At 46.1% G+C, this 27822-nt stretch overlaps 1 protein-coding gene across 8 annotated transcripts in view; it reads left to right on the top strand.

Moving 5' to 3' along the window:
- Positions 1-25431, top strand: part of ZCCHC2 (zinc finger CCHC-type containing 2) — a 61507-nt gene extending 36076 nt beyond the window's left edge. For 7 of the 8 annotated variants that reach the window (XM_070050075.2, XM_070050074.2, XM_089305005.1 and 4 more), the window contains 9 exons: positions 2020-2114; positions 6237-6320; positions 7523-7580; positions 9785-9920; positions 11237-11301; positions 11678-11772; positions 17378-17506; positions 21006-22499; positions 23412-25431. In XM_070050075.2, the coding sequence (XP_069906176.1) occupies positions 2020-2114; positions 6237-6320; positions 7523-7580; positions 9785-9920; positions 11237-11301; positions 11678-11772; positions 17378-17506; positions 21006-22499; positions 23412-23479 (2224 nt within the window). In that variant the 3' untranslated portion in view covers positions 23480-25431. Of the gene's footprint in view, positions 1-2019; positions 2115-6236; positions 6321-7275; positions 7357-7522; positions 7581-9784; positions 9921-11236; positions 11302-11677; positions 11773-17377; positions 17507-21005; positions 22500-23411 lie in introns of those variants that run through there. The other variant, XM_089305008.1, reaches the window with a different exon arrangement.
- Positions 25432-27822: the final 2391 nt, after the last annotated feature.

The raw sequence follows: 27822 nt of genomic DNA, 5'->3' as shown, positions 1-27822 counted from the left end.
CTATAGTGTCTAGGTATATGGTAATATATTTGAGTACATTAGATAAATTTATACAGTTTTATGCTTATTTTTATTTGACTGTGGTCTGTACAGACTCAGTTCCATGCCTTGATCTCTTGGATGCTCTAAATGTGTATCTCAGTGCTCCTGTAAGTGGGTATTCTCTTGGTGTTTGAGTCATGTCTGGGCTGTAGGTAGGCTAGGGCCCCAAGTTGAAGGTATGCCTGTGCTTTTGACCAGCTGTTTTGTGTATGTAACTGGGGAGGGATTCCACCACTGCCTTTGGATTTTATTTATTATCAAGATGTGTTGATTTGAAAAGGCAGAGTGACAGAGGGAAAGAGAGCTTCCATCCTCTAGTTCACTTCCCAAATGCCTGCAATAACCATGTCTGGGCCAGCCCAAAGCTGGAAATCCAACTGGGTCTCCCACATGGGTGGCAGGACTTCAGGCACTTGGGCCATCTTCCTGGCTTTTCCCAGGTGCATTAGCAAGGAGCTGGATTGGAGGTGGAGCAGCCTTGTGATGAGATGCCAGCATCACAGTGGCAGCTTAACCCGCTGCGTCTCAGCAATCATCTCTGCCTTGGATTTTTTTTTTAAATTTAGACCAGTGTAGTTTTAAAAAAGACTTATTTAAAGGCAGAGTTAGAGAGAGAAAGAGAGGTCTTCCAGCTGCTGGTTCACTCCACAAATGGCTGCAATGGCCAGAGCTGGGCCAATCCAAAGCCAGGGGCTTCTTCTGGGTCTTCCACGCAGGTGCAGGAGCCCAAGGACTTGGGCCAACTTCTGCTTTCCCAGGCCATGGCAGAGAGTGGAGCAGCCAGGAATTGAACTGGCTCCCATATGGGATGCTGGCACCGCAGGCAATGGCTTTACCTGCTAAGCCTTTACCTGCTGGCCCCTGCCTTTGGATTTTAATCCCAGCCGTAATATGTTCAACCTGGAAACTTAGATTCACCCATATTTCAAGATCGTGGTTTTTCTACTCTCAACTTCAGTTCCCCCTTGTTGCCCACTTACTTCACGTTAGTGTATCATGAAGCAGCTGCACCTGTAGACAAGGCAGCTTTGGTCCATCAGAGGCATCTCTTGTTGGTGTGGTACTTAATTATCATGTGATTAATCTGATAGGTGAGAACCTTTTGGGGAAATTAGGAACAAACACTTAAAATGGGTATTAAAATGTTCAGGAGAGAGAGAAGGGATGTGTGCCATGAGCTCCTATGTGGTAAGTAGGGCGACAGTTTCTTTGTGCTGACGAGGTCTCATGGCCATAGGGACCTGGTAGAATTCCCTGGGAGGAAGTGCAAGCTGAAAGGCTCAGTAACTTGCTTGGGGTGACAGAGCTTGTGAGTGGTGGAACTGGTGTTTAGCTCCAGAGTTAACACTGAGCAAATGCGCAGCACTCTTTTCACAGGTGCCACTTACCAAAGACTACCGGTTGGGATCTTTTATCACATTAGTAAGGGAAGAGGAAAGCTGGCTTTCAGGTAGCTTAGAATCCTGGTGTGGCACGCACGTGCGTCAGCACTTAGCCAAGCCTCAGAATGTGGCAGCAGCGTGTGCGGTTTGCCGCGGGGCTCGCTGTGATGCTCTCCAGCAGTCTTGGCATCCCACCCTTCCTGCCTCGTGTGTCCTGAGTGGGGGAAGCCCCTGCAGTTGTGTATCAGACGATTAAAAGCTACACACCTTTGAGGAGGAATAAAGCAGAAAGGCAGTGGTGCCACTTAGGCAAAAGGCCGAAATAATACGTTTGTTTGCCAAAATTTAAACCTAACCACTAGAGAGTGTAAAATTTTACGTCTAAAAATTAAAATTCTGCTTTGTAGATTCTTAAATCTTGTTGAATTTTACTTCACTTTCTCCTACAGGAAACACATTACAAATACTCCTAAAAAAGAAAAAAAATACCTTTCTATGCCTGAACTAAACAGCCACGGAAGTGCGTGTCATGATCTAAGCAGATTCTTGTGGGCGTGTACCCCTGAAGCTAACGATCTCTTCTTTGCACGTGCAGGCAGCTGTTGTCGACTTCGTCACAAGCTTTTCTGCAGAGTCAGAAAGTGCGCAGCTTTTTCCAGTCCCTGTCGCCAGACTCCCGGCCCAGCCTCAGTAAGCAGCTTGTCTCCTCCAAACCGACTGTGTTTGCTGCTTGGTTTCTGGTTTTGCTATGTCACCTTGTATGAGTTTGTCACTGTAGTCAAAGTTAAGGAATAGTGATGTAAAATTAAGAAATAATTCTCTTTTTAAACTCATTTGAAAGAGTTACGGAGAGAGAGGTCTTCCATCCGCTGGCTCACTCCTCAGATGGCTGCAATGGCCAGAGCTGCGCTTGTCTGAAGCCAGGAGCGAGGAGCTTCTTCCGGGTCTCCCACGTGGGTGCAGGGGCCCGAGGACTTAGGCCATCTTCTGCTGCTTTTCCCAGGCCATAGCAGAGAGCTGGATCAGAAGAGGAGCAGCCAGGACTAGAACCAGCACCCGTATGGGATGCCAGCGCTTCAGGCCAGGGCGTTAACCCACTGCGCCACAGCGCAGGCCCCAGTTGTCTCTTATTAAAAGGCGTTTGGGCGTATTTATTTGAAAGGCAGAGAGACAGGACAGAGAGAGATCTCCCATCCACTGGTTCATTCACCAAGTATCTACATAGCCAGTGTTGGGCCAAAGCCAGGAGCCTAGAACTCAGTCTGGGTCTCCTGCGTGGGTGGCAGAGGTTCAAGTACTTGAGCTGTCACTTGCTGCCTCCCAGTGTATTCATGAGCAGGAATCTGGAATCGGAAGCACAGCTGGAACCCAAACCCAGGCACTCCAGTATGGGATGCAGGTGTCCCAAACACTGTCTCACTGCTACCAAACAACCATTTGGTATTTTTAAATAAATTTTGCACTGCAATTTAAAAGAACGTAATGTATTGAAAAGCTGCTGTGGGGTGGGCACTTGGCCTGGTGGTTAAGATGGCAATTAGAGTGTCTGGGTTCTGTTCCAGCTCCACTCATCCTTCCAGCTTTCTGCTACTGGGGGCCTTCGGAGGCAGCAATGATCACGCAAGTAGTTGGGTCTCTGACAACCACAGGGGAGATCCAGTTTGTGGTTCTAGCTCCTGGCTCTGACCTGGCCCAGCCCTGGCTGTAGTGGACTTTTGGGGAATGAACCAGTGCATTAAGGGTATGTTTGTGCACGTGCACTCTTACTTGCTCTCCCTCTGCCTCAAATAAGTGAAATAAAATTTTTTTAAAGTTTGTAGGGGCAGGTGTTTGGCATAGCAATTAACGCACTGCGTGGAGGCACCTACATCTGTATCAGAGTGCCTGGATTCAAGTCCCAACTCTGCTTCAAATCCTGCTTCCTACTAATGTACACCGGGGGAGGCAGCAGGTGATGGCGCAAGTACTTGTGCCACCCACAAGGAAGGCCCAAATGATTTCCAGCTCCTGATTGTGGCCTGGCCTAGCCCAGGCTGTTCTGGGCATTTGGGGAGTGAATTAGCCAAAGGAAGTTCTTTGCCTCTCTTTGCCTTTCAAATAAAATGAAAATTAAAAAGGGAAAAAAAGATGTGTAGAATATGGAATGGAAAGATATATTTAAATATTTGTTGCTACTGTAACAAAACAGACTGAGTCCAAGTGAAGGTGGAAGATCTTTAAGGCTCTGGGACATGGTCAGTCCCCCAGGCCCTTGGCAGAGCTGGCCTGCAGTCTTCAGAGCTGTGATGATGCTGGTGCGTGACGTTCAGCGTGTAGTTGTCCTTCCTCCTTGTCCCCTGTTTCCATAGTGACCTTCCCAGCTTGCTCATAGAAAGCACGAGCTTGGGTCTTCTCACTTTCCCTCCTGTGCTTCAGTCACTTAAAGGCCAGCCCATGTAGACAGGGATGTCTTCCTGTTTGGCCCTGGTAACTATCCCATTGTTTTCTTCAATCAGGTCTGTCTTTCACACATAGGGAATTTACCAGGAAAGCCTTGCTCCTCTCTCACTATCTGGTTCTTACAGTAATATATTCCAGGATTTTCACAAGGACACTTTTTTTTTTTTTTTCCCACTTTGCTTGAAAGGCAGGGGTTGAGAGATTGATTCCAGCCATCGGTTCATTCTCCAAATGCCTGCAGCAGCTGAGACTGGATCAGGTCAAAGCCGGGAGCTCACAACTTAGTGCAGCTCTCCCACGCCATGCAGTCGCAGGGCTCTCAGGATGGACATTAGCGAGACGCTGGGTTACACATGGAGCACGGACTAAAATCCGGCTCTCTGATATAGGACCTGGGTATCCAAAGTGGTGTCTTTTTTAAGATTTATTTTATTTATTTGAAAGGCAGAGTTACAGAGAGAGAGGGAAGGAGAAACAGAGACAGAGGTCTTCCATCCACTGGTTTACTTTCCCAGGCAGCCACAACAACTGGGGCTGGGCCAGGCTGAAGCCAGGAGCCATCTTGGGCTGTCTTCCCCTGCTTTCCTGCTGCAATAGCAGGGAGCTGGATCAGAAGCAGAGCAGCCAGGACTCAAACCAGCAGCCGTATGGGATGCCTGGGATGCCGTCACTGCATGCAGAGGTTTAACCCACTACGCCACAGTTCCGGTCCCAGCCGAAGCAGTGTCTTAACCGCTGAGCCAAATGCTTGCTCACCTCCGAAGGATAAATTTGAGTATTAATCCCCTACTAAAGTTTCACAACTTTGATGTGAGGTTCAGGCCCCTCCGTGCGTGTGCTCTCCGGTCTCTTGAGCTCCAGCTGCTCCCAGGCTCCGTGTTTCTCAGTCCCTCCTGCCATTTCCTGCCCCACTGTCTTCATGAAATCACTGCTTAATTTACACTCTGACCTCAGCCTGCCTTTTCAGCGTATTTGCCAGTAGCATTTATGTGTGCTTTGAAAAACTTCTGCTAACTTCAAGCAAAGCCACTATAACAAGGAACAGGGTTTTTTGTTTGTTTGTTTTCTTAAAATGTTTCCTGTACCTAAAGGAGAAGGGAAATATATAATTCCTCAATTTGAGGTGAGAGGAAAGGAGGAGAAAAAAGTAATGTGATTGGGTGTTATAACACTCAGGCTAACTTATGAAGTATCTCTAAATGTTCATTCATTTATGCCTCAAATATTTTAAAATTAATTATAACTAAAAATTAAGGTTTTTAAAATTTTGTGAGAGGGGCCAGCATTGTGTGCTGCTGCCTGAGACGCCCGCATCCCATATGGACACCAGTTCTAGTCCCGGCTGTTCCACTTCCCATCCAGCTCCCTGCTAGCATGCCTGGGAAAGCAGGAGAGGATAGCCCAAGTGCTTGGGTCCCTGCACCTGGTGAAGCTCCTGGATCCTGGCTTTGACCTGGCCCAGCCCTGGCTCTTGTGGTCATTTGTGGGAGTGAACCAGCAGCTCCCCCCACCCCTTCCTCTCCTTCTCTCTGTAACTCTGCCTTTCATTTCTTTTTTTAAAGGTTATTTATTTAATTTGAAAGTCTGAAAGAGAAGGAAAGGCAGAGAGAGAGAGGGAGGGAGAGAGAGAGAGAGGGAGGGAGGTCTTCTATCCACTCGTCCACTCCCCAGTTGGCCACAACAGCCAGAGCTGGGCCGATCCGAAGCCAGGAGCCAGGAGATTCTTTGGCAATTTCATGTGGGTGCAGGGGCCCAAGGACTTGGGCCATCTTCCACTGCCTTCCCAGGCCATAGCAGAGAGCTGGATTGGAAGTGGGGCAACTGGGATTCGAACTGGTGCCCATATGGGCTGCCGGCACTGCAAATGTCAGCTTCACCCACCATGCCACAGCGCCGGCCCCTCAGATAAATAAATGTGCACCCTGGGAGGCAGTATGCAAGTATTTGCGTTCCTGCCACCCACCTGGGAGGCTTGGAATAAGTTTCTGCCTCCTGGCTTCAGCCTGTCCCAGTCTGGCTGTTGCAGACATCTGGAGAGTAAACCAGTTGATAGGAGCTAGCTTGCTTGCTCTCACTACCTTTCAAATAAGGAAGTAACTTAAAAAGTTTTTAAAATTCCTTACCACACCGTGGATGTTTCAGGAGCGCCCCTGGTGTATTTCCCGTGTTGCTCATCAGCACACTGAGGCTGACGAGGTGGAGCAGCTTGCCCAGGGGAACCTGACTCCATGATTCAGGGCCCCTCACAGTGCAGTGCCTTGTTCTCTGCACCGCTAGCCCGCCACTCTCCTCTTCCTGGGAGTAAAGTAATCACTGTTTTCTTTCTTTCTTTAATTTTGCTGGAGAGCTAACAGTATTGAATACTTCCTGCAGATAATTTACAGTCCTCTCTGAAGACTTCTAAGATACTAGAACACTTGAAGGAAGACAGCTCAGAAGCTTCAAGTCAAGAAGAAGGTAAATGTTGATTCTGTAGAGTAAGTCATTCCGCCCGATGCTGCCCGGGGGTAGAACAGACTGGGGAGTTGGGAAGCAGACGTATAGGAACTGGAATGTGACAGAGTTAAGTGGCTTTCCATATAAAAATGTCTAATTAGACCTGCACTTAGGAGTTGCAAGTGAATAACAACTTCATGCAACATTGAAACTTCTAAATGTCCATCTGGGAAAATACCAAGAATGTTAGCTCAACAGAAATATGGGCAAAATCCATGAATAGGAGATCCATGAGGGAAGAGACTTGAGCAGCCATCCAGCAGTGTGTGGCCTCACTGGTAGTCTGGGAAACAGTGAGATAATCATCTCACATTAATCAGATTGGCAGAATATTTTCAAGTCAGACATTATTAAGGATATGAAGCAGTAGGAACTGACACAGCCGTGTTGGGCAAAAATTTGGCACTGTGTTGTAGAGTTAGAGATGATTTTATGCTGCTGTTCAGTGATTCTGTACCTGTGAAAGTTACACATGTGCCCAAGGGCATGTAGACAGGTACTCACAGCATCATTGTATAACAAATACCAGTAAATTGTCTGAGTGTTTCAGAGGTAACCAAAGTTATAAATTGTGGTATAATTGAACCAGGTAGCAGTTAAAATAAGGGATATTTGTAATATGTTCAAACATGCAACACCACTTTGTTTATGAGCCCATATAGTTGGAGTTAAAATAAAAACTTGCACTTGAGTGTTTCAGCAAGTTAGAAGTAGTTAGCTTCTCTAAGGATGGCAGGTGAATGGAATGGAGAGAGACTTTCAGGTCCTGTCATATATGGTTTCTCAACAAAAATGAGGCAAATATAGAGAAGTCTGGGAGGTGGATGTACATGGCTGTTTATTATACTGATGGATGCTTTATTTTTTAATGGTTAAAAAGGAGTTCTACCTGAAATTCAACATTGTAATTTTGCAGTGGCTTGCTCATATTAGACACTCATGGTTTTGGCCAAGACTGACTTGCTTTCAGGTGGAACACGTTGGAGAGGAGATTTAAGGTAATTTGGTAGCTTGTTATGTGTTTAAGATATTTTCTGTGCTGAGAAATGCTTAGAGCTTGCTCCAGCAGTCTGTCAACATGGATAGGATCTCATAAATTGGTAACATTATCCTTTTGATTTTTTGCTGCAGCATTTAGTAAAATATGTTTTCCTCTACTCTAGATGTGTTACAGCACACCCTAATCCACAAGAAACATACCGGGAAAAGTCCCATTGTGAAGTAGGTATCTCACTTCTAAAACATAGATGGTTTTGTACCTCTCTAAGTGGGTATAGCAGGGGCTGGCACTGTGGCACAGCGGGTTAAAGCCCCATTCTACAGCACTGGCATCCCATATGAATGCTGGTTCTAGTCTCAGAGGCTCCACTCCTGATCTAGCTGCCTGTGAGAGCGGTGGAGGATGGCCCAAGTGCTTGAGCTCCTGCACCTGCCTGGGAGACTCAGAGGAGGCTCCTGGTTCCTGGCTTTGGATCGGCCCAGCTCTGGCCATTGCGACCATTTGGGGAGTGAACCAGTGGATGGAAGTCTCTCTTCTCTCTAACACACATTTTCTAACTCTTTCAAATAAATAAAATAAATGGGAATAACATTTAATTACTGATGCACTTGACTATAATTTTGCCATTATGCAATTTGCTTTTTATTTGTCCCAACTTTTCTGTGTTTCCTTTTCTCCTTTCTTGCCTTCTTTTGTGTGTTTTTGTTCTGTTTTTCTCTTCTGTGGCCTTGATAGTTATGCAGTATTTGGTGGTGGTGGTGGTGTTTTTAAATTCTTCCTGTGGATGATACTGTACATCTTTGACTTACTGAAGTTTGGTGTCAATTGTGCTTGTCCTTGTTCCCTAATAATCTGAGGGCTTCAGATCACTGTACCTCCTTTATCTTTTCCTTAGAACATATATTTTAATTCTCTCAGGTTTTAAACACCTGAAAGTTCTTTTCAGTATTCATTTAGATTTCACCCTTCTGTTGCTCTTTGTGTCCTGTGTCTAATCATCCACCTATGATCATTTTCCTTCTAACTGAAGAACTCTGTGAATGTTTCCTATGGTCACATATGTCAATGGTGAATGCATGTGGCTTTTAATCTGAAAAAGTTTTATTTTGCCTTCATTTTTGAAAGATCTGTTGCTGGACCTGGAACTGTGGGCCGGCAGGTCTTCTCTGCTGGCTCTTGGAAAGCATAGCCTCACTGTCTTCTCGCCTCGGGCCCTTGCTCCCTTGTGTCACATCTTGTCTGCCCACTTCAGATTTCTCCTGAACTCATGGAATCACGTGTCGGGTTTCAGACTGGGCACTTTGTGTCCAGAGCCTTTGCCGAGTCTGTGGCTGCCTGCTTCTGTTTGGAGGCAGGCAGTTTGGGGAGGTCCCAGCAGCTTTGAATCCCTGATTGTGTCTCATGGCACACTCAGTAATGGATCCTTCATTGGGTCTTTGGCTGTTTCTCTCTCTCTTCCCTTACTTCTGCTCTCTGGGATCACCTCTGTAATAAACTGCATCACTCCAAATTCTGCTTTTGAGAGAGCTCGCAGTTTAGATATCTGGCATCCATCATTTCTGTCAACGTTGGTGTTGCTCTCTGGAAGGTAATGTGCTGTTTTCTTCTGATTGCTTTGAAGTTCTCACAATCTGGCTTCAGTTTTCCTACCATGGCATTTTGTAGCATTCTTTGCATGGTTTCTGCTTCTTTAATCTATAGTTCAAACCCTTGAGTTTAGAAAACTTCTAGCTCTTATTCTCCAAATGCTGCTTCTGCCCTGTTCTCTTGCTCCACCTTGTAAAACTCTTTGAGTTCTTGTATTGGACTTTTTACCCTTTTAAACATTTTTGTTGGTTTTCATAATTTTTTCCTTTCAGCATTTCAGTGTATTTTTCTCACACCAAGTTTCCTCTTTACTGTTTTTTTTCATCTATTTCCCAACTTTGAGTTCTTAATATAACTGTGTTTTATAGTTCTAAATCTTAAATTTCTTTTTTTTTTTTTTTATATTTCCCAGTAATCTTCCAAAATTCTTAAAGCCCACAGGCAACAACTTCTTTACCTGGATTCTCTTTGCACCTGTTTCTGTTGCCTGCCCTTTCATAATTCCAGCTATACGTGGTACTTATGTTGAGATATGTGGTTACATGAGCCTCTCTCTTCCCAGCTGTGAGTGCTGCAAGATAGCCACCATTGCTTGGAGTCTCAATGGCAGGCTATGCATGTGTTACTGCTATATTTAGTGGCCAGTATTAATGATAAAATAGATGTGTACTATAATATTTCTCATTGTATAATTTTTCCCTTAGAGTTCTCACTAGGCACTGTTTAAAATATTAATATACTGAGGAAGGGGTCACTGTAGCATCTTCACTGAAATGTTATAGAGCAGGGTAGTTTACTGAGGACATTTTCACACTTTCATAAACTTTTCTCTTGACAGCAACATTGGTACGAATTGTTCTCCATTGGATGGGCTTACCATGCAATATTCTGAACAGAATGGAATCGTGGACTGGAGGAAGCAAAGCTGCACCACCATTCAGCACCCAGAGCACTGTGGGACCTTAGCTGACCAAGTATGTGAGGCTCTGGTGTTGGTGCCATGTAGTTAAAGCATTGCTACCCTGTAGGGTTCTGTAAACATGGAGTCAGATAGTCAGTCTGGCAAAAAGAGAGAGAATGTTGACGTGTTACACTTCATGCTTAACTGTACTTCATGTAATCTAAGCTCTTGTGAGACCCGAAAAAACACTTGAATAATTTCTGTTGCTCATGTAAAATTGCTACACTTTAAATATGATGCCTAAAATGCTTATTCCAACTAGGAGTATATTGTTCTGCTAAGACTTTCTGGCCTTAAAAGAAGTCTTCACATCTCAATCACTGTCTTGCTATTGGTAATACACAGTTTCAGACTGACTGTTGTGCGTAGTGGGGCCAGTTTCTGATGGCCCCGAGGAATGTGGTTAAGGAGCACATGCTTTCTTAGGGACTGGGAGTGATGAGAGCGTGGAGCACTCTCAGCATGTGATACAGGCCTGCAGGGTGGGGAAGGACACGTGGCACAAGTGTGGCATAACCTTCTCTCCAGAAATGTGATTCCTTCACCTGGTTTTAGTCCCAGCCAACACTTAGATCCAAATATTAACTCTTTTGGATAGTGTTTTCATCAGCTGAAGCACTAACACCTGTTTTGAGAAACTGTCAGTTGATTATAATCCCTCCACTGCAATACCTACACCTTCTCAGAGTTGACAAAATTGTGTTGTTCAATTTTATCAAACTGAACTTAAGAGAATACTAAAATAATTATAATAAAAATTCTAATAAGAATATTAATAAACACCAGTTACAGTGTTTTATCTTACAGTTTGATAAGAGGTACTATTTTTAACTTAATCTTTCTCATGATTAAATTTGTCACAGAATATATAAATCTTAGTGGTTCAGGTAAGTGACTTTAAAAATAGGAATGAAAATGTGTTAGAATATGCAGTTGGGCAGGAGTAATTTGATCTAGCAGTGAAGACGCTGGTTGGGACACGCGCATTCCATATCACGGTGTCTGAGTCCTTCCACTTGCAGACCCGGGGAGGCAGCGGTGACAGCTCAAACAGCTGGGTCTCACCCACTCATGTGAGGGACCCGGATGGAGTTTCTGGCCCCCCCCCAGCTTTGGCTTAGCCCAGTCCCAACCATTGCAGACGTCTGGGGAGTGGACCAGCAGATGGGAGCTCTGTCCTGCGTGTCTCTGTCTTGCTCCCAAATAATTGTTTTTTAAAAAGGACGTACAACTGGAAATAGTCATTTTAACGTTTGATAGCAGAATAAACGGTACCTGCATCAGTATGATTTACCTTTTATCTTTTGTGTTTTTAATTCTTTCTACTAGCATTCTGCTGAAAAACGGAGCTTATCTTCAATAAATAAGAAGAAAGGAAAGCCACAAGCAGACAAGTAGGTTCCAGTTAATGCTTCCAGTCATAGAGTTGGTTAGGAAGGACAGCATGCAGCATGTGATTGTGAGCATGTTGATAGAACACAGAGGGTTTTCCTTTTCTTAAAAATTTTAGTTTTGGGCTTAATTTTTTTAGTTCAAAATATCAACATAGGTAGGTGATAAAAATAAAGCTGTAGCCAAATACTTTATTTGGTGTGGAGAGGCAAAACTCTCAAAGCTGTGCACCAAAGGGGAAATCTTAGTTGTATTTAGTTTTTTCCTTTCTACAAGTTATAGTTTAAAAAAAGCTTGAGGGAGATTTTCAGTAATACTGTACTGAAGATGTTTGGTAGAAAGCTTTATAGAGAATGGTAATGCCTGTGTTTGGTTTAGGGAGAAAATGAAGAAAAGTGACAGCAGATTGAATAGCAGGATAAATGGGATTAGACTCTCCACTCCTCAGAATGCCCATGGTGGGACTGTGAAAGGTAAGTTTCTCTTTGGAATACTCATCACCTGCATATACTCAGCATGATGCTTACTATCTAAGTGTTACGTTATCACGTCAGATCCGGATATTGACGCATATGGCAGTTTGCAAAGTAAGCAATTGTTAAGTCAGCTGAGGGAGTGTGCGTCTGCCACAGGGGGTCAGCGTTGCATTGCCTCAGCTCTACCCACCCTCCCTCCTGCAGCTCCCAGCTTTCCTTCTCAAGTGAGTCCCTGCTCCAGGGCAGAGGGATGGCTCACGTCAGGTCATGGCTTCGCAGTCACTGTCATCGAAGTCTGGACATGTTCTTATGTAAAGTTAGTTTCTAGAATGTTGTTGACCTTTTCATGATTTAATAAATGCCTTTATGGGGCTTTAGGAGGATTCCAAGCCTGAAATTTTTGTTATACTAGATTAGTGTGGCTTTCATCTAACCACCATTATTTTAAAGTCCTTTTACTTTAAAAAAAAAAAAAAAAAGATTTATTTGAAATACAGAATTAGAGAGATAGAGGTCTTCCATCTGCTGGTTCACTCCCCAGATGGCCACAATGGCTGGAGCTGAGCTGATCTGAAGTCAAGAGCCAGGAGCTTCTTCTGGGTCTCCCATGTGGGTGTAGGGGCCCAAGGATTTGGGCCATTTTCTACTGCTTTCCCAGGCCATAGCAGAGAGCTGGATCGGAAGAAGAGCAATTGGGACTAGAACCGGCGCCCATATGGAATACTGGCACTCAGACTGGGGCTTTAACCTGCTGTGCCACAGTGCCGGCCCCAGTCCTTTTACTTTTAACTGCCAGGTTCCTTTCATTGAGAAGGGCCTCTTAAGCTCCGACTTTTTGGTTTTTACATTTAGCATCAGTAGTAAAGGTTGTTTTAATAAATACAGAATTGCTCACAGGTCTCTAGGAGAGTGTTTTGTCCTCATGTGAACCTGTCATTACTGACATCCCACAAATAAGGTTTTTTATTTAAATTGTATTACCATTAGTGCATTGTAATGTAATGTAAATAACCATGTATCCTTCTTAAATGGAGTATATTTTTAACTAGTGTGTGTGGAGAAGCAGAATAGCAATGGGAGAGAAATTGTGTTTTGTTTTTTTTTTTTTTAAGATTTGAGAGACAGAGACAAAGGTCCCGCATCTGCTGGTTCACTCCCCAAAAGGCCACAATGGCCAGAGCTGAGCAGATCCAAAGCCAGGAGTTTCCTCTGGGTCTCCTACGGCATCCTCCACTGCCTACTCAGGCCATCCGCAGAGAGCTGGATTGGAAGAGCAGCAGCCAGGACACAAACCAGCATCCACATGGGATGCGGGCGCCCCAGGCAGAGGCTTAGACCACTGTGCCTCAGCGCTAGTCCAGTAGTCTCCTTAAATTTAAGGTGGTCTGGCCAGCTGATTGAGTCACCTGAAGAGGGGTTTGAGGAGCAGGAGGATGACCTGGGAAAACCCCGTCTTGTTTGTATGGAGACTTCGTTCTAGGTGAGCACTGTGACACCACTGAGATTTCCCATGGTGATGGCAGCTGAAAAGATAAGGGAAAGGCCAGCGAGGAAAACCAAAGGTCTATGTTGGTGGAAGGTCACAGGTGGCCTGTGCCGGGTCCTCCTGGTTCATTTTCCCCGAGGGCTGCCTACTGCTGCTCCTAAGGTACATTCTTAGTTGGGGTGTTCTCCTGATGAACCCCCCGCAGGTGTGTACCACCCTCCGCAAGGTCACTGTCTGGTTTCACAGCATTTGAGAACCACTGTGTGCCAGAGAAGGCGGAGTTCCCTTCCCTTCCGTTCCACGCTCCACAGCAGAAGCACAGGGACTGTGGTCAGACACACTGTGGGCCTGCATCTTTCTTCACGGTGTGTATCTACCCATCTGCCCCACCAGAGAATTAAATGTAATAACATGTGAAAAGCATTTAGCTAGTACCATGCACCTGCTGTTCAATTATTTAGTTCCTTTTCCCTGTTCTAAAAAGTTAGACAGAAAGCAAACTTCACAACAATATCCCAAGCTCTAATTCTTTTTTCCCCCTTGATGTCTTAAATTTTCAAGTATTATACAAAAAGGAATCTCAGGAATTTTTGATTAAAATAGAGTAAGATTTAGCTTATTCTTTGTTTACATTTACATTTATGGATTATAACAATGAATAAGGCATACTCTAGATAGCTTGTATCATTGATGCCAAGTGAGGGTCAGCTGTATGCTAACTCCAACTTTAAAAATGCCTCTGTTAGTTTCCCTTTGAAATATTAAGGCACTAAGGAGGCACTGCCTTTAAGCATTCAGTAAACTCAAGATACATTTTAAGGTAGAACAGTAGCGTGTAAAATGTAGATACTGTACTGAAGCTGAAAATATTAGGTCCCTCTGATTAGTAGCTTGTTAAGATATTCAAACACTGTAATCTAGCTTAAGATCTGAACATTTTAAAATTTCTGTTTCAAGAAATAGTACGTTCATTTGGCTCAGAAGTACAAAAGGGAGTAAAATAAAGACCCCTCACTTTCCTCGTCCAAGAATGCAGTCCACACTCTTGGCACTGTTCCGCGAAGTCCAGACCTCGTGTCTCTCCCCAGCCTCATGGAGACCACCAGAAACCCCCCTGCTCTGGCCCTCTCCACGGTCTTTCTCCCACCCCTCTCTTCTGTTGCTGGTTGAGACCTCAGAAAGACTGGGGAAGGTGAGGTGGTTGACTTCTCCATTATGTTTAAAGAGTGGCAAATCATCCAGAAGTCTAACCCAGATATGAAGTGTAGTTCTGTCACTTGTGATTTGTCTGCTAGTTCTTCACTCTAACCAACTTCTGCTGTTCATAATTACCAGTAACCAAAATGCTTACTGTTAGAATAGTGACTTATGCTGTAAGGTTTTCACTTTTTGTCAGCTTAATCATGTGTAAGATGTTATTTGGGACATGACAAAAATTTATAGAAAGCTGGGGCCGGTGCTGTGGCGTAGTAGGCTAAGCTTCCACCTATGTTGCTGGCATCCCATATGGTTGCCAGTTCCAGTGCCGGCTGCCCCACTTCCGATCCAGCTCTCTGCTATGGCCTGGGAAAGCAGTACAAGATGGCGCAAGTCCTTGGGCCCCTGTACCCAGGTGGGAGACCTGGAGGAAGCTCCTGGCTTCGGATCAGCCCAGGTCCAGCTGTGGTGGACTTTTGGGGAGTGAACCAGCAGATGGAAGACTCCCCTCCTCAACCCCCCGCCATAGCTCTACCTCTCAAATAAATAAAATCTTAAAAAAAAATTTAAAAAGCTTATATCTGTTTAAAATAAGGGGAATTTATGGTGTCTTTTTTGCCATAATTGTTTCTTTCACACCTTTTAAAATGTCTAGATGATCACATAATTTGTTACAAGGCTCTACATAATTCTGAAACACTTTTGAATTATTAAAGAGAAAATTACATTTAGTGTAGACTTATATATAGTTCTTTAAAATGCAATTTAGTATGTTAATTTGATTAGAATACCCAATAGCACAATGTAAAAATTGTCCTGTAGTTCATAACATTTGGAAAAAGAGCTTTTGTTTTTTGTTTTTAAGATTTATTTATTTGAAAGGCAGAGTGACAGAGAGGGAGAGCCGGAGACCAAAAGAGGTCTTCCATCCACTGGTTCATTCCCCAGTGGCAACAATGGCAAAGGGCTAGGCCAGCCCAGGCCAAAGCCAGGATCCCAGAACTCCATCCAGTTCTCCCATGTGAGTAGCAGGGGCCCAGGCACTGGGACCCTCTTCTGATTTTCCAGGCGCATTAGCAGGGAGCTGGATCAGAAATGAAACATCCAGGACTCAGACCAGCATTCTAACATGGATGTGGCCCAACCTGCTGTGCCCCAGAGCTGCTTTTAAGGGAAAAACAAACAAACAAACAAACCTGACACTTGTTCTTTAATGTTTCAAAGACTCCGCTATAGTTTTACTATCTTGATTTTATGTAAATGCTACTCTGATACAGTCCCCTTTTAGTCCATCATTTCTAGTTTGGAAATATCTGATTATCTTAATCCCTGGCTTTTCATTTTGTCATATGTTGGTTGAAATATCAGTATTATTAGTGTGTATAATTTGTTTCATTTTTATTATTCCAATTCAGTGCCAGGTTATTTAGCTACCAGGGCACATTAGATTGTCTTCAAAAAGCCCTTGGTGTTGACTTGAATCCTTTTCCTTCGTCCCACGATGCTGGCAATCACAAGCCTATTACTGTGTATAAGTACACACCAGGTTACTTCTCTGTGAAAATACTTGCCCACATACTCTGCTACTGCTTTCCTTCTAACCACATTAGATTGTGTGTTTTCCCTGGGCAGCTGGGCATCTGATTGATTGCCAAAAGGAATCATTCTTAATGAACTTTTTCTTCAACTTGATCCAGTGTTTGGTTGGACTAGGGTAGGTTTTTAACAATCTTAATACCTACAAATTTATCCACTTCATAAAATAAAGTGTAGTCAACTAAATTGCTCATTATACAAATCATGTCTTTTCTCTGGCATAATATTTTACCCAGGTAAACCTTTTGTTGGTTCTGCCAGGTTGCCATGGAAACAATCCACTTAACTATCGTTCTTAAGAACCCTCTAGAATGCCTTAGATGGGGCTGTCTACACTAAACATGTGTTAGATGTTCGCTGCATGGTAGAAGTTAGGCTGGCTGCTGGGGCTTACAGAAAGGGCAGGACAGCTCCCCAAGTCTGGGCCGCTGTAGGGACGTCCAGTACTAGGTACGCCAGGAATTTCCTCCTGGCTGGTCACAGCAGGTATTGCACTCCACCCCCTTCCCACCTCAGTGTGGGCTTGGCTTTGGGCAGAACTCAGAGGGCTTCTTAGTCTACAAGACAGAAAGCTAGATTTCACTTTTAGTTTAAGTACTCTGACCTAGTAGTTTTAACTGAGTAGGCATTTGGACAGTTCTTCTGTTGAGTTTTTCTTGAAGAATGGATTTTCCAACAATCTCTGAAGTTAAAATATCTAAACTTAGAAAGCGGCTCAAGTGATATTATCAGACAGACCCTGCAAAGAGTCTTAACTCTAGTTGTATTTTTTGAAGTCAGAAAGACTGGCCTGTTCTGTGCCTTTAAGAATTATTTAGGAGCTAGTGCTGTGGTGTGTAGATGCCACCGCAGCCTGCGGTGCTGGCATCCCATGTGAGCGCTGGTTTGAGTCCTGGCTGCCCCACTTCCAATCCAGCTCTCTGCTATGGCCTGGGAAAGCAGTGGAAGGTGGCCCAAGTCCTTGGGTCCCTGCACCCAAGATCTAGAAGATGATCTAGAAGATCTGGGAGATCTAGAAGGAGCTCCTGGCTCTGGATGGGTGCAGCTCCGGCCATTTGGGGAGTGAACGAATGGATGGAAGGCTTCTCTCTGCCTCTGCCTCTCTGTAACTGCCTTTCAATAAATAATTTTTTTAAAAAGGAATATCAGTTATTTTCAATTAAAATTATTAACTTAATGAATTTTCACCTGTATGAAGACAAACTTTTTAGGTGGATTGTAGGAAAACAGAAAAAATTTCTACAGTTAATTTCCTAATGGTTAAATTTGCAAATTAATTCGACTACTTAGCATGGGTCTTTAAACTAGAGTTGTTATTTTTAGATGTGAATTTGGATATTGGATCTGGACACGACACATGTGGAGAGACATCTTCAGAGAGTTACAGTTCTCCGTCTAGTCCACGACGTGATGGAAGAGAAAGTTTTGAAAGTGAAGAAGAAAAAGACAGAGGTTTGCTTTGGCCAAGGAAGGGGGCAGGGTAGGGAGAGGTAGGGCTGGGGTGAAGGGAAAGATGGGTTCTCTCTCAAAGTCAAAGAATTTTCTGTTTCTTTAAGTGCTGTTGCTGGGTTTAAATCTAACTGTTACAGAGGGTATCTCAGAGACTGTTGGATTACCTAGGTTGGTCCTCTAAGCGCATTTCACTGTATGTGAAGTTAAATAGGAAAGAATCATAACAAAGCAAAAGATCAAAACCAGGTGTGCTGAAAGGTGCACATGTTTGTACTTTGTTTTCCTGGCTGGCTCTTTGTCATCGGAAGACGTCCTTCTTTGTCTCTGCTAACAGTTCTTGTCTTAAAGTCTACCTTACCCGATAGTAAAGCCACTCCAGCTCTCTTCTGGGTCCTTCCTGTGCGTACTTGCATTCTTTCCTTTTACTTTAAACCCTATTTGTGTCTTTAAAGTGTATGTCTTATAGACAGCATATTGCTAGATCATGCTTTTTTAAAAACCTATTTTGCCAGTCTGCCATTTTTTTCCTGAGTGTTTGGTTCATTTACACTTAAATGTAATTATTGGTAAGGTAGGATTTACATCTGCCCTCATGAATTTGTTTTTTGTATGTATTAATCCTTCAGTTCCTCCTTGGTGTCAGCCAGCAGTGCGAGGCTAGGTGTAGGCAGGAGCGTAGCCTTCTAGATTGCCAGAAATATTTCAAAACCTTCTGCGGGCTTCTTATCTCCCAGTTTTTTTTTTTTTTTTTTTTTTTTTTTTAGTTTTCTGATGAGCTCCTTGAGCCCCAGTGGCAGTGCTGCGTCAGGCGTCTGTGTTGTTTCGACAGATGTCCTGTGAGTAACAGCTGTGAAGGAAGAGTGAGCTCAGGCTTCCAGACAGGTCACACAGTGCCAGGCCACTGGTGATGGGCTTTGGGGGACCTTCTGGCTGTTTGTTGTCATAGCTGCTGCAGGTGAGAGACTGTTAGTTTACAGGCTGCTGCAGAGCTGGAGAAAGGGAGGATGGCATCAGGCAAATTCCTCGAGGCTCTGTTTGCCTGAACACACACTTTTCAGACTGCCGCAAGCCTTTAGCTAATTTCCCCAGTGTTCCCATTGTGCTTCTGGGAGAAGTCGCTCTTTGGCGGTCCTTACTGTGCCATTCTGGGCTGGAAGTGCAATCGCTCTGAAGATCCTCCTTTAGATGTCATGGCACCACCTGGTGGTCATAAGGTGTTCCCCACCGTAGCAGACAATACCAAGTGATCTGTCTCAGGTCACCCAGGGATCTGCCTGCCACACTGTTTGAGCCAAGCATGGGCAGCCTGCAGCTGTCCAGGAGCTCAGGGGCACCAGGTTGTGTTTCAGGGAGCTGTGTGTGTGTTGTTCCATCACCACGATTGAAGTCCACCTTTTCTTTGTGGTTATTTCTCGTCACATCAGACGTAGCCTGTAGCATGTGGTGGCTCTACCCCTAGTTCTACCGATCTGATGTTATACTACCCTTCTGGCCTGCAGCTGGCTCATGAAAGAAAGTGACAACCACCTCTCACAGAGCTAGTAAGAAGCTTAAATGAGAGAGTCGTTATGCCTTAGGCAGTCAGGCTAGCTTTCTGTAGGATATACAAGATTCTGTAAGAAACACAAATCATTCAGTGGCTCCTCATCTTACACTGTAGTTTGACATCCTTGTCAGTTGGGTAACTCTGCAGCACCCCATACCTGTCATCAGGTGGGCTTAGGCGGGGAATTTGCCCATTTTCAAGTTGGCTATGGTTAAATGTGAGAAAATGACTTCCCTACATGAAAGACTCACGTAGGGCTCCCGAAATCCGCAGAGGACATACATCATGGGAGAGAGCTTTGGTTGTTTAGAATTTAAAAAGGTCGCTTTGAGAGGCGCGCGGCTTGTTGTGAGTCATAGTGGTGTGTTGAGACTCTGCTTTCTGAAATCAGTATTAAAAAGGGACAGGACCTCCCTCGAAATACCCAGAGGCGGCATGGTGCTCAGAAAGCCTTGTGGGAGCATTCAAAATCATGGGGCCATTGCTACAACTTAAGGCTTTAGGTCTGGTTCCTGGAGGAATTTAACTGACCATAGGAAAATGTTCCAGCTTCTTTTGGCCGTACATCCTTTAACTCAGCATGGCGTGTTGGTGTGATGCGGTGCCTTAAATAAGCCGTTGATTTTGTTTTGCAAAGTTTTGTAAGAAACAGCCGAGTTATTATGCTGGAGCCACTCATAGAACCTCCGCTACACAGCCCTTCAGTTGATAACACCTGAAACGTTTGGTGACAGTAAATACTTTCCATTTATCCTTTCTCCAGGAAGCCTAGTCTTTGTTATTATTGTTTCAAAACTGGCCTAAACATCTTAAGTTGAGTATAGCCAGTTCTTACCTTACTAAATGTAAACCTTAAAATTTTTAATTACTTTTAATGGATTGAATATAGTTCATATATATAAAATACCTAGTGTGATCAACTTACATGTATGAGGAGAACGATTTTAGAAGAGTCACTACATTGTGTTTGTTTTTTTTGACTACATTGAATTATCGTCTGCGTCCACATACGTGCAGCATCAGTTTGTGGTTAAACACTGTGAATCCAGGTTTCTCCATCGCCCCCTTTACACCACGGCCTAAAAACCTAGGAAGTCTTGGCTGAGTCACTGCTGTAGAAGTGTTAAGTGAGAGACAGTAGTAAAAATAAATACAATGCGATTTTATATCTGCCATTGTACTGTTTGGATTTATACTCGATGGCTTTAAATTTTCTTTCCTCTATTGAAATACTAAAGTAGTAAGAATATTCGATTCTTAAGAAAGACACTTCTAGTCACTATCTTTATAGTTTGAGTTAAGTATTATCTTGATTGAGCTGCTTTTAAAAATAGAATACCTGGCTTTGGCAGTGCAGAATTTGAATCTAAGGTGGATTGGCTAAAATTGATTGTTAGAAGAATCTAACACTTTCCTCACTAATAAGGTTGTTAAACACATTTATCCTGCACTTTGTTCGATCTCCAGCTAACTCGGTTTGTTGTTGTTACTGTTTAAATGTGAAAGGATAGAATCCGAGAGGAAGAGAGGGAAAGCACCCACGCATTGCTTCACTGTCCATGTGCCTGCAAGCACCTCAGGCGAAGCCAGGCTAAAGCTGGGAGCCAGGAGCTCAGCCCAGGTCTCCTGCCTGGATGGCAGGGACCCAAGTCCTCGAGGCATCGCCTCTGCCTCCCAGGATCTGCGTTTGCAGGAAGCTGGGGCCAGTGTCTTAATTGCCAGGCTACACACTAAACACTGCACGCCCTCACCTATATTACCTAAATCGTGTATGTAATGGTGACCCGTAGGAAGCCACAAATTAAAAGAAATTCATTTGAACATCAGGAAATGCGATAGAGGAGCACACTGCAAGCACTAGTGAATTTTGGACTAACTTGAAATTCTTACCTGGCAGGGAAGATGGGAGTTATGCTGGTGCTAATAATACTTGTTTGTATTTGTTGCCTTCAGACACGGACAGCAATTCTGAGGATTCTGGGAATCCATCAACAACCAGGTTTACAGGTTACGGTTCTGTCAACCAGACTGTCACAGTCAAGCCACCTGTTACGATTGCTTCACTAGGAAACGAGAATGGAAGTCTTCTAGAGGATCCCTTAAACTCACCCAAGTATCCACCAATTCCTTTTATGCCAACTCTACACTGTGTCCTGCACAATGGTGCCCAGAAGGCCGATGTTGTCATTCCTCCCTCCAAATCTGCTGATGGCAAGACAATTGGGATGCTCGTTCCTAGTCCTGTTGCTATTTCTGCAATCAGGGAGCCCACAAGCTCAGCCCCTGTGGGAATCCTAGGGCCCACAGCCCCCACTGGAGAAGCAGAGAAGCACCGCGAATTACTGGCTCCCCCTCTACCCACCCCGTCCGCCTTCCTTCCACACGGGAGCACTCCCACGTTGCATGCAACATTTCAGGGGCTGAAATCGCCACCGCCACCGGGCTCTGCCGAGAGTTGCACAGTGAATCTCCCGCAGCAGCCCACTGCAAGCCTGAGCATCGGATCACCAAACACTGCCTTTATTCCTGTCCACAGCCCGGGTGGTTTCCCAGGATCTCCTGTTGCTACCGCAGACCCCATCACAAAGTCTGCATCCCAAGTGGGAGGACTAACTCAAATGGTGCCTCAAATTGAGGGAAACACAGGGACAGTCCCTCAGCCTACCAATGTGAAGGTAGTTCTTCCAGCAGCTGGCCTCTCAGCTGCTCAGCCACCAGCTCCCTACACCTTACCAGGCTCTCCCCTCGCTGCCAGCGTGTTACCCACCCCAAGTTCCAGTGTGCTCAACACGGCAGCCACCGCTGCCCAGCCAGTGAGTGCCGGCATCAGTCAGGCCCCGTCGACGGGGCCTCCCGCTGTTCCCACCCACACCCCGGGCCCTGCCCCGAGCCCCAGTCCAGCTCTGACACACAGCACCGCGCAGAGTGACAGCACATCTTACATCAGTGCCGTGGGCAGCACGAGCGCTAACGGGACAGTGGTGCCACCACAGCAGATGGGCTCGGGTCCTTGTGGTTCTTGCGGGCGAAGGTGCAGCTGTGGGACCAATGGAAACCTTCAGCTAAACAGTTACTACTACCCTAACCCAGTGCCCGGCCCCATGTACCGAGTCCCGTCGTTCTTCACCCTGCCATCCCTCTGCAATGGCAGCTACCTCAACCAAGCACATCAGAGCAATGGAAACCAACTTCCTTTTTTTCTGCCTCAGACTCCATATGCAAATGGACTGGTGCATGACCCAGTCATGGGGAGCCAAGCCAACTATGGCATGCAGCAGATGGCAGGATTCGGGAGGTTCTATCCCGTGTACGCAGCACCTAATGTCGTTGCCAACGCCAGTGGTTCGGGGCCCAAGAAGAACGGCAGCGTGTCATGTTACAATTGCGGCGTAAGCGGCCACTATGCGCAGGACTGTAAGCAGTCGTCCATGGAGGCCAGCCAGCAAGGTAATCCCAGTAACTCGCAGAGGACTTGTTTTTGAGTTCACCCGGTTCTTCTCCTTTCCTTATTGATCATGTGATTCCGTTGTCACTGAGAGATTGTGCGTGCGTGTGTGTGTGTGTGTGTGCACGCGCATGTGTGTGTTTATGGATGTTGTATCTTCAATGACAAATCATAAAATGCAATGAGAAAAACCTAACGTAGACCCAGGTCACACAGAGCACAAGGAAGTTTAGAGGAATTGTTTCTAGTTAAGGAGCAGATGGCACTTTTCAAGGAGTGTAATGGAAATTTGCATGTAGAGTGTTAAATCTCTTGCTTGCAGCACTTTTTAAAGTTACACTCCTATTTGTTTCACAGAATAAGCAAAATTTTAAAATACTGAACAACTAGGAAGTCACCCGGCCATCCGACTCCGAAGGGTTTAGTCCCTGTGCGTCCGCAGCTGGCGTTCTCTCCTCCTTGCAAATGTTAAAGAAATCCAGATGCTATTGCATTTTACCTGCGTAAAGTAGCTAGGCGCTGGTTGGGAGTCAGGGAATCTCCAGTCTAATATTCCCACCAGAAAAAAGTGCTCTGAAAAAAGTATGAGTAAAAGGCTCAGTTCAGCACTGACCTCAAACTGTCAGCTTTCACTCGCATTGGCCTTGGAAATTTTGTCAGACCTTGCTTAGGAAGAAAAGTCTCGAGTTGGGAGTGCATACACTCGGCATTTTTGAAGGAAGAGCTGGTTTGATAGCTTTAGGTTGAAGTCCAAGCACAAACTTGACGACTCTGTGCAAGGAATTGAACTTGCCCTTCCGGAGCGGCACGAGTGCGGCGGGTGCCTTCCGAGGAGCATGCCTGTTTGCTGTCTTGTGGTTTGCGACGCGAGTCTTGTGAGCGGTCACTTAGCAGTTCTGTCTTTCCCGTTTTAGGCACTTACAGACTGAGATACGCACCTCCCCTCCCCCCTCCTAATGATACGTTGGATTCTGCAGACTGAACCGAGTAAAGCTTCCTACTTAATACCCTCGAGTGTGGGAAGTCAGGGGTGTGGAGGGGAGGAAAGGAAAGGTATTTGTTTCTTTGTCTATACATTTCCTAGATTTCTATGCAGTTGGGGATTTTCCTTTCTCTTGTACCAATGTCCAAAACGAGCGGACGCCGTGCCCTGAGCCTGTGGTTTCGTGGCTCACGGCGGGCAGCCTCCAGACATGCAGCCACGCGGTCAGAGGGAGGACGTGGACGCGGGCTCTTTTATTACACTGAATACTTGCTGTGTGCAATGTTTACTGAATCTTTAAAACTGTGTATTTGACTTTTTTTTTACAACACTGGTGACAGTCATATGGTTTCGAAAAAAAAGAAACTTTGCTTCTTCCCCAGCTTTTTCACTTTGACCCTGAACTACACGTTTCTCCCCTCCCCTCCCCTCACGCTGCCTGCTGCCCAGGAGTCCCCGGCAGTGTCCCCGGCTCCCACTTTATAAACGCTCTGCTACAAACAAGGGCAAAGGTTCCACCTTCATCGATGGGACAAATCAAATTCCCCAAACCGTGTGTATATATGCAACGAACAGCATCCCGTAAATGCATACATGCAGCAACACAAATGAAAATAAGTGGAAGAGGAAGAAAAACCATATGAAGCGAAAAGATAGGACATATGAAATAGACAAAAAGCTTTTTCTTAAAAAAAAAAAAAGGAATAAAAAAAGCAACCCTTTTTACTTCCATCGTCCCTCCCTAGCCTGTTGCTTCAGAGAGAGCCAAGTGAACACTGGCGCGAGTCTGGTCTCCGTGTGCTTGTGTGTGTAGTGAAGTCGGCAGCCAATCGTACTTGTCGCCTACCACCAAGTCATGCTCGCAGACACTACTCAAGTAAAGATTTCTTCTTTTCCTACACCAACTGTTACAGTGTTAACGTTGTGTTCCAAATGTGTGTGGTTTATCGCAATCCGAACAGCGCTGTGGGTCTCTACAAAAAGTCAGGGATTTGTTCCCTAACCTGTCTCTTGTAGCAAAGTCACTTTTATAACAGTTTACCACTCTGCTTGATCATAATGTGAAAGACTGAATTCTGAGTGTGTGAAGATGGTATTAATCATGTCAGTGTCATGTCACTAAGTTTAATGCTGCTGTTTAAAAACAAACTTTTTTTAAAAGCCAATCTATGTACTAAATTGCTTCCAGGTAATTTTTGATTTCCTGAAGTGCACTGAGGTTATCTGGAAGATGGGGTGTATTTTTGGTGACTGCTGCATTCCACAGCGATGAACAAGCACGCGGTAGAGTCCTAGCTTAGGGGTTAGGGGTTTTGTTTTCCCGTTCAGTAGAGAGCAGAAATGCTAGACCCTTGTTGTGTGGAGTAACCTTGGTATGCAGCAGAGGAACTCAAGTATCTGGTCTGGGTTCAGAAGCCTAACAGATCGCTAGACAAAAGCAAAAACTTGAAAAAGAAGCTTAATTGAATGCTTCCTAAGTAGCATTTATATTTATAGCACCAATGTACAGTTTGAAACTTTCAGGGGTGGGGATCATGGGGAAGGGGGGGGTGTGACGGGGTAGATGAAAGCTTTAATTTAGAAAGAAAAAGTTTGAGTAAAGGAAATTATTTTGAGTAAATATATTTTATTTGATCTGGGTATTTTTGGACCACATTAAATTAATTGTTAAGCTGCAGTTGAGTTGTTAGTGAGAGTGCTGATAAGCCACGTACGGGGCGCGTTGTGAATCACCTGCCGGTTGTACTTTATGGAGCTTATTTTATGATTTAAAATACTGTACTGTACACAGGAGGTGTGTCACCTCCTCCTTATTTGTATGTTTACCATATACTTTGATATTTGAAATGTTATGTACTGGAAAGGCCACTTATATTTCTAGAACAGATTGGATTTTATGCAACCTTTTTTCCTTGAATTAACAGCAATAAAAAAAATGAAAAACAGCTTAAGAATCGTGCCTTATTGCAAATCTTGTGAAAGATAGGGTGTGCTATATGGTGGTTAAGGTCAGCGGTGAATCCCAGTTACCCACTCGGGGTTCCTCAGTGTTCCCCAAAATGACCTCGCTGGGTAGGTTGTCTGGGGGACTGCCGGGAGGAGGGGCCTGCACTTCTGCGTGTACCGAGCACGTACCAGGCCCCAAGACTTAGGGCGGTGAGCAGTAGAGGCCTCGGCAGCCGCTGCTGCAGGTGCGGAGGGCCGGACGGATGGCCTTAACCTTGATACTAGGCCGTCAGCGTCAGCCAGCCGGCGATCCTGGTGTTCCGATTCCATTGCTTCTCTCTTCTGTTGTGTCCTGAGCGGTAACTGACAAGACACGCCCCCACAGTGCGTGTTGGTCGGGAGCCCGCCTCCGGGGTAACCTTGCGTCTTGCCTGCCCCTTCTCGGTCTCCCAGCGCATCAAGGTCGCCGCTGTTCTGTCTTCACACATCTCACAGCCGCCACAGCGCACAGCCTGTGTCTGCGTCTCCTGGGCCAGGCGGCCTGCAGCCGACCGTGCAGGGCTGGCCCTGCCCTCTGGCGTTGCGGTCCCGAGGTTCCCCGCCTGCGGCTCCTGCATCTTCACTCCTAACGCCATTCTCATGAAGAAGTTGTCGATCTACGCAGTTTTCCAATGCGCGTTTTCCATGAACTTCTTGCGGCCCCCTTGTATGGACAGTAGTTTTTCTGTTACTCTGTCAACGAGCAGTTGACTGCTCCTCATCTTGTCAGGGCTACTAAGAACAGTTTTGTGCTGGTCTTCTGGTTGTGGATCCGAGTTCTCCAGGGTATCAATCCACCGGATTGGGGGATGTGCAAATCATTTTGCAAGATTTGCCATGTCGTTTATCCAAGTGATTGACACACTGGTGGTTGATCAGAAAGCCCTGGGTATCTACCCCGACACCTGGCCTCGGCTGCAGGGGGCAGGCGAGAAGAACCCTCTGGTACGGGCAGGGTTGATGGTCTCCTGGTATGTGGGGCAGGGGAGCGACAGCAGAGGTGTGGGGTTGCTGGCGGGAGGGGGACACGCACGCCCCCACTCGGGGTGAAGGTGGCGGGCACATTCACTCGGTGTAGGTAAGGCAGGTAAAGTGTCAGGCCGGAGGACTGCGTGTGGATTGGACCGAGACGCAGGAGTGACCGAGCTGTAGAGAGGAGGACAGATTGGATGACACGTGGGGACATGGGAGAGTTGAGGAGAGCGCCTGGGGTTTCAGAGGCGGGTTAGGAGGCAGCCGGGCCTGGACCAAGGTGCTGGCAGCACTGGCTTGGCCAGGCCTGTTAAGAGGCTGGAGACGAGCAGACGCAGCGGACCTCCGAGCTCCCTTTCCCGCGGGCGGCTCTGGGGTGCGGCGGGAGGAGTGTGGGGAAGGGCTGAGGCAGAGACGCCCTGGTGCCCGCCGAGTTCGGCTTTGGTGACCAGGAAGCCCTGTGAGCAGCTCGCGCTGCAGGCGGCACTGCACTGCCCAGGAACGCGCGCCCGGCGAGGGCGGACAGGGGCCGCCGGGGAGCACACGCCTCGCAGGGCAGAGCCCGCTCTTGGTCACGCAGGTCCTCGCAGTGCCGCAGAGCTGGCTGCACCATGCGAGTTGCCTTTGCCTCCTTGGACGGGCAGCACCTCGTACTCAGGGAAGCATCCGTTTGTACTCGGAAGACGCCTTTTTCCAGTGGCACACTGGTCCCAGAGCTTGCTGCGGCTGAGGCAGCGGAGCCGCGTGGAGGGAGCCACGCTGTGGCACAGTTCCCCGAGAACCCTTCCGCCGCTCCATCTCGAGGTAGAGGGCAGTGCTGCCCCTGCCCGCCCAGCCTCCCTCCCTGGAGGGCTTGGCTGTTTTCAGACAGGAGTTTGGAGGTATGGGGGCACGGAGTGAGGCACACGGGTCACTGCCGACTGGGTCGTCCTCTGCGGGTGTCGCCGGGGCCCTTGCAGAAAGGGCGTGTCGTTTGCCGGGAGCATGCGCGTGCTCACTTTGGATTCCTGAGGTCATCCTAATGTTAAAGTCTGACGTCCTCGTCACTGCCTAGGGCGCAGTGCCGCACCTGTGCACGCACAAATAGCTTCCCTTGGCCGCAGCTCAGAACTTCCGGATTCTTTTTTTTTTTTTTTTTGACAGGCAGAGTGGACAGTGAGAGAGAGAGACAGAAAGGTCTTCCTTTGCCGTTGGTTCACCCTCCAATGGCCGCCGCTGCAGCCGGCGCACCTCCTCCGATGTGGAGGAGCCAGGATCCAGGTGCTTTTCCTGGTCTCCCATGTGGGTGCAGGGCCCAAGCACCTGGGCCATCCTCCACTGCACTCCCTGGCCATAGCAGAGAGCTGGCCTGGAAGAGGGGCAACCGGGACAGAATCCGGCGCCCC

The sequence above is a fragment of the Oryctolagus cuniculus genome, chromosome 10 (assembly GCF_051225735.1).
Source record: "Oryctolagus cuniculus isolate XC-2025 breed Fujian yellow rabbit chromosome 10, ASM5122573v1, whole genome shotgun sequence".
NCBI lineage: Eukaryota > Metazoa > Chordata > Mammalia > Lagomorpha > Leporidae > Oryctolagus > Oryctolagus cuniculus.
Note: the sequence above shows the minus strand (reverse complement) of the source record. Positions and strands in the feature narration are given on the sequence as shown.